The sequence below is a fragment of the Cnephaeus nilssonii genome, assembly GCF_951640355.1.
Source record: "Cnephaeus nilssonii genome assembly, chromosome: X".
NCBI classification, from domain to species: domain Eukaryota; kingdom Metazoa; phylum Chordata; class Mammalia; order Chiroptera; family Vespertilionidae; genus Cnephaeus; species Cnephaeus nilssonii.
Window position 1 is genome coordinate 125,323,354 of NC_137071.1, and position 6,691 is coordinate 125,330,044.

Below are 6,691 nucleotides of genomic sequence, written 5' to 3' on the forward strand. Positions count from 1 at the left end.
ATTTAATCTTGTCTCCACCTTAGTCTGTTAGTGCAGGTGATGAATCCCTTGGTATTCTTTTGAGGGCTACCAAGAGGCTGACTATAGACACTGTTTATCATCAGACACTGGGGTAGCACCTAAGCAGAGGCGGCACAATGCCAAGGAGCAAGGATTCTGAGTGATGGAGATTATGGGAGATGGTGGCTGCTCAGTTTTTCACTCCGACCCAACACCTATATAAAAAGAGAACAATTAAATAGCAAAAACCAAACCAAACATATGTCTACATCATTGACAACAGATTCCCATGACAAGGTATCCCCCAAATGCCAACATTTAAGTGGATAGGGACAAACCACAGACCCTTTAACCTCAATTAAAAAAAACAACAACCATAATACATTAAAAGAATAAAGCCAACATTTTATTCTTCAAAGATTCAGTGTACAAAAGGCAAACTAGGAAAGGGGAATCTCAACTCAGGGGCAAAGGAAGACCCTTTGGAGGGAGAAGGGGGCCTGGAGTCAAGGGCCAAGAGCAGGTTAAGTGCTAGGTGGGGGAGTCCTGGGAAGAGGGGGCTTTCAAACTCATGACCCTGGTTGCTGGCTCACAGAACTCTAGGAAACCTCACAGGAAATCACCCATTAGCAGCCCATCCCCCACAGTGGTGGCTGCAGATTCCTCCTGGGTCTTATGAGGATGCCCATGGAGGGTCACAGGTCAGGAGTGGTAGGCGGAGGAGGGATGCTCTCTATTTCAGCCTGCTCTCCTGGAGAGCCAGGGCTCAGAGGCTCAAACTCCAGCAGCAAGGCCCGTCTCAGGCTAGCAGGGCTAGGAGTGGAGGTGGAGGCCAGGCCAGGAAAATTAGGGGAAGAGAAAGTGCCCCTGTGGCCAGAAAAATCAGTTGGGGGAAAGGAGGGACCCTGGCCAGGAAACACGGGGGAGGAGGGGTAGGGGCCAGGGGCGGGGGTGGAGGGGGCGGAGAGAAAGGAGGAGGAAGAGGAGGGGGAGGAGGAGGAGGAGGCATAATAGGAGGAATCCTCAGGAAACAGCCATTGATAATGAAGGACCCTAGGAGTAGGTGAGGGTGAGGGTGAGGGTGAGGAGGCGCGCATTCGCAGTGCCCGCCAACGCGGCGGGGAAGGAGTGCGCGGGGCCTCAGGATCCCGAGAGCTTGAGCTGCTCTGGAAGGCAAGCCTTCCTAAGGCGTCCCCGGGGGAAGGAGACCTCTCCCTAGCAGGCCCAGGGGGCGAGGGGCGGCTGGTAGCGGTGCATTTTTTCTGGGTGGGGCGGCCCCTGGCCACAAAGCCTGGAGTGCCCCCGCTGCTGCTGCTGGGGCTGGCAGGGCCTCTTGGGCGGGCCTGGCCACGGAGGGCTTGGCTCGGCCTGGATGAGGGGCTTTGGAGGCCGGGGCCTGGCGGGCTGGTGTGGTTGCTATGCGCCGGGCCTGGACCTGATGCCAGGCGATGGGAAAAAGAGACTGGCTCACAAACACTGCATTTGAAAGCAGGGCCTGGCCTCCAAGTGCGGCGGCTGCGAGCAGGACCTGGTGTGGATCCAGGGCTACCAGGAGCTGTACCGGGCCCAGATGCTTGGTTAGGGACAGCAGGAGGTGGCGGCGCGGCTGCAGGGCGGCTGGATGCTGGGCCTGATGCAGATGCAGATGCACAGCGGCGGCGGCGAGGTGCAGGCCCTGATGCAGAGGGAGATGCACGCTGGCGGCAGCGGGGTGCAGGGCTCGATGCAGATGCAGAGGCAGATGCACGGTGGCGGCGGCGGCGGCTGGCGGAGCCTGGTGCAGATGCGCGGCCCCGGGCAGCAGGGCCAGGCTGGGGTGCACAGCGGCGGTTGGCAGGGGCGCCTCGCAGGGTGGAGCGGCTTTGCAGGGCAGGGCCTGGGACCACTGGCAGGGCCTGGCTTCGCAGGAATGGGCCTGGCTGCGAAGCGCTACTCCCCCGAGGAGCCCGAGGCGCGGAAGGCAGCAAAGGCACGGACCTCGGAGGCGCAGGAGCCCCTGCAGAGAGACAGCGCCCTGGAAGCTACCGCGCCTGGGCGGCCCCCCGGCGGCCCCCCCTGCTGCCCACGGCCCTGAGCTGGGCCCGCGGGGCGGCCCCGGCGCCCTCCGGCCTGGCCCCTGGGGGCCGTGCTGCCCCGGGTTCGGGCTGGAGACCTAGGCGCACCTCGGCCCTCAGCACCGGTTCTGGGTGGGGGCCCGGCCCTGGCGCTCAGGACGCCCGCTTTCCGGCCACAGGCCTCGGGGCGGCCCGGTCCCCGGCTGTGGCGATGGCGTCGCCGACCTCCGTGGCACAGGAGGAGGCACCTGCAGTGCCACAGCGCCGCCCCCCCACCCCCCCCACAGTGACTCCAGACGGAGGGCACCGAAGCACCGGGGTTCCCTCCGTCTGCAGTGACCGGTCTCCATCGGTCACTCCGTTCTGCGGCCCTGAGGGCACCTTACCTTCCTGCTCCTTCTGCTCCTTCTCCAAGCTCGACTGGGCGGCCATGGCGACGCGGTCTCGCTCAGAGAGGCGAGACACCCCCCGCCGAGAGCTGGCGCTGGAGGTGGGCGTGTCCTGCGCGTCCTCGCTTCTGATTGGTCAGCCGCAGCCACGTGACTATCGGCTTCTCAGAGAACGCCAATCCCCCGCTGGGTTGAGCGCCAAACTCAAATTCAAGTTTCTCCCGCCACCAGCCGCGCCCCCCCCACCTCCCCCCCCCACCCCGTGGCTCCCATTCGGGACCTAGAACTCCGCATCCTTTTCTGGACCCCCATGGGTGTGCTGCGAGGGAGGGCAGGGGCGGAGAGGCGGTCCACATCAGCCATCCGGGTCGCCCCAAGTCAGCTTACCTTCCCAGCACCGCCCTGGAGGCTCAGCTCAGCGGCGGCTCAGAGAAAGGCCACCCCGGCCCGCAGGAGTGTCCCCGAGCCAGCTGCCCATCCTGCCATCTGGTCTGCACACTCGGTCCCTGCTGACCAACAGGGACGGTCCCGGAACTCCTCGGGTCATCGGGTGACCCCCCACGGGGTCTGCCTGCACAGCAGTCCGGGGGCGAGCAAAGGGGTCCCGCACTGCTGCCGGGCACCGGGAGGGCCGGGTGGGGTCGGCTGGGCTTTCCAGGAAGAAAAGCCTCAGGTCCCGAATGGCCCGCGATCCCGGGTGATACCGCCCTGAAATGTGCATCAGCATTTGTACGGGCTGCGGGGTAATCCGCTGAGGAATGCACAGCCATGGTTTGGTGCGCTCTCTCCTTTCTGTTCATACAAACCCGCTGCCACTATGCTGTACGTATAGTAGGCTTGACGGTCACCATATGGATGCCGATTATACCCATTATCACCAGAGGGCCGCCTGTTCAGTACCCCACACAGAAAACCAAGTGTCAGAGAGCTGCCCCTCAATTCTCACCCACCCATAAGCAGGAACGGGCACGCTATTTACATGTTGGTAGAAAAGCCATTCACCCCTATCTCATCGCGTATTTTATTTTATGAAATGGAAGGACTTCTCCATACATGTTGTCTGCTAACCTGCTTCTGAAGTCCAGAAAACACCCTTGCCATCTCAGTGAATAAATTTCCACGAGGCCATTTTGAAGTACAAAGAAGGTTACACTTGTAAACGTTCCAGGATTCACATCGTTCCCACTTGTCACTCCTGTAACACATCGCTGTGAGGCACATCCTTCTGAATAAAAAGGGCTCATTTCCTCAATCGTGTCCTTGTTATGACTAGTTTCCCAGAAAAGGAAAATCTTGATACAGGCCATCATCAGAATGTTAGCAAGATGTTCCCTGTAAGTCACTGTTCTAGAAAGTTTGGCTGAATGCACTGGCATGCTTACTGGACCGGATGAGCAACGGGAGTGAAACACCATGCAAGATACACTGGAATGGTATGGGAGCGTTAGATAATAAGGACTGGGAATGGATTTGGACTGAAATGCAGAAAGCGAGCATATGGAGACTGCCTGCAGTGGACACCGGAATGAAAGAGGGCATGGAATACGGCCTTGAACCGGATGTGGAATGGAAAATGGAGTGGGATGGAACGGAATGGAAAAATGGGATTGAAAGGCAAGTACAAACAAATATCTAATGGCAGGTGGAAGAAAAATTTACCTGCTGTTATGAGAAATGGAATGGAATGGAATAGAATGTGCAGTGAAGTAAACATATTAAAGAAAATAGGAAAAAATCAAAATTATGTAGGAAGGAATCAAAGAAAGAAACAGAATATGCAATGTCATGAAATCAATGGACTATGAAATTTGCACTACAGACAAAAGCACTGTAAAGGAGTAGAAATGAATGGAATGAAATTTGGAATGAAATATAGAATACACTGTGATGAGGACGGAAGTGACAATGAATAAAGATGAAATGGACTGGAACATGGAAAACAAAAATACTCATGAAATAGGGGGTGTACCTGAATGAAGAATGACTGAATGGAATGGGTTCCGGCCATCTACCACTCTGTAACTTAGTGTCATGGTACAATGACCACTGCATCATGCTCAGGCACTCTGGAGAGCTGGAATGCAGACAGGGCAGAGTGCAGATGGCTTGTGTCTGCTCCAGGATGTCCTTGTCTGAGGCTTCAGAAGGGACCACTTGATTGGCTGTGAGGTCATGAGGGCGGGAAAGCAATCACTGATGACACTTATTAGACTTGGTCCACAGTACCTGGGTCGATGGTGGTGCCACTTCCTGGAATTGGCAAGACTTGCAGACCGGGGACGCAGAGCAGATCGGTGATCCTCGTGGACAAAAGAAATTCTATAAGAGCAAGTTTTGATTGCCTCATCCTTTCCATCCTGAATGTTTTCAATGAGCATGGATTACTCTTACATTCAGAAAAATACAGCTACTTACATTTTAGAAAGCAACGAATTTTTATTGTTTAATAATGATTTCCTGAGAAACAAAGCTCTCCCGTATACTACAGGATGGGGTCTACATGCATATCACCTGACCAGATGAAGATTTGTCAGGACATATAAGAAGTCATAAACAGGAAATCCCTTTGATGCTGCAATTCCTCGTGGAGGCATTGAGTCTCAAGAGGGAAACCTATATATATTTCTCCAGTGCTATGTTATCAAAAGTGATTTTTAAAAAATTGAAACCACCCGAATTTCCAGCAGGATACTGAATGTCTTTAGAATAAATGTATGCAAATTTTATAGGATATTTTTGAATGACTTTTAATGCTGTTGGAAAATGACTATGTTATGCAAACAAAAAATTACTTCCTGAATATACGGATGTGTATTTCCACCCATCCATCGTTATATACACCTAGCATTCTAAGAGTATTGGAATTTCATACACTGTATAGCAATGGTGCTCAGCCAGGGGCATTTTGCCCTCCAGGGGACACTTGGCAATGTTTGCAGACACTTTTCTTTGTTGCAACTGGGGAAAGGGAAGGTACTACTGGTATTGAGTAGATCAAAGCTAGGAATGCTGCCTAAACGGCATGAATGGGCAAGGCAGCATCTTACAACAGGAAGTTATCTTGGCCCTAACTGGTTTGGCCTGCGGACTGAAGGGTCCCAGGTTCCATTCCGGCCAAGGGCATGTACCTTGGTTGCAGGCACATCCCTAGTAGGAGGTGTCACGAGGCAGCTGATGGATGTTTCTCTCTCATCGATGTTTCTAACTCTCTATCCCTCTCCTCTCCTCTCTGTAAAAAATCAATAAAATGCATTAAAAAAAAAAAAGAAGTTATCTGGTCCAAAATGCCAGTAGTGTCCAGGTTGGCAAACCCTGCAGCAGGGCATTGAGATGATTTTGGAAAAGTTTAAAACAGAATTTAAATCTCTGGCAATCCAATAGCTATCGTTGACAGTTTGATATGTCTAAGTGTTAACTTTCCTATGACAACTTTGTAAAATCACCAAAGGTTATGTGTGAATTAAATTACTTCATTTTAAGAGTCCATTCTTCCTCTGGAATCAGCAAATGGTTTTCAAATATTAAGCTTATTAGTCTTAAGAGATGATATACCTCGAGAATTGTAAAGTCAGCTCATTTGCATGGAGGGATGTTCCAGCAATATCAACCCATCATCATCTATTCCCTGATTTACACCCTTCGGATCAACTGTTTCATTTCCAAATTAAAATGAAGGAAAACTGTGGCCCATGATGCAATGGATCTGATTATACAGGGCCGTGTGGTTGACTAGCCAGGTCATAGTCATCTCATTACCCTTCCAGTGACTGGTGTAGGGACCGGCATTCCCCAGTTGCAGTCGATGAGATGTTGATGCATATCTGCTTGGAGTCTTTAGGCCAAGGTCTCTCGGCTCTTAAAGAAACAAAAGAGACACAACAGATTGTGTACATTAAAAACCTAAAACTTAATATATGTCCAATGTTATAGCTAGTTAATGAATTAGCATGATTGAGGGTTATATGGTTGGGATTATAAAATTCAATTGGATGCCTGTATGCTAGCATTACAATTGTGAAAAGAAAAATGCCATTTCTCATGGCCTCAGAAAACAGCAAACACCTAGGAACGAATCTAACAAAGGAGTGCCCAGAGCTCTGCACACAAACACACAACCTTTCTGGGAGACGTTAAAGGAGACCTACATAAATCAGAGATATATTGTGTTTGTGTGGTAGAGGACAACAGTACAACATGAGTTGGAGAGAGAATTCTTGTGGAACCATCTATGGATTTAATGCAACACAC

General features: G+C 52.2%; 1 protein-coding gene across 1 annotated transcript; it reads right to left on the reverse strand.

The window, feature by feature from the left end:
* Positions 1–433: 433 nt before the first annotated feature.
* On the reverse strand, positions 434–4,799 carry LOC307096058 (uncharacterized protein; the record flags this gene model as incomplete). Its single annotated transcript, XM_079765636.1, has 3 exons — positions 434–1,996; positions 2,441–2,604; positions 4,670–4,799. The coding sequence occupies 3 exons, from the start codon at positions 4,797–4,799 to the stop codon at positions 1,184–1,186; spliced, it is 1,107 nt and encodes a 368-aa protein (XP_079621762.1). The 3' UTR covers positions 434–1,183.
* Positions 4,800–6,691: the final 1,892 nt, after the last annotated feature.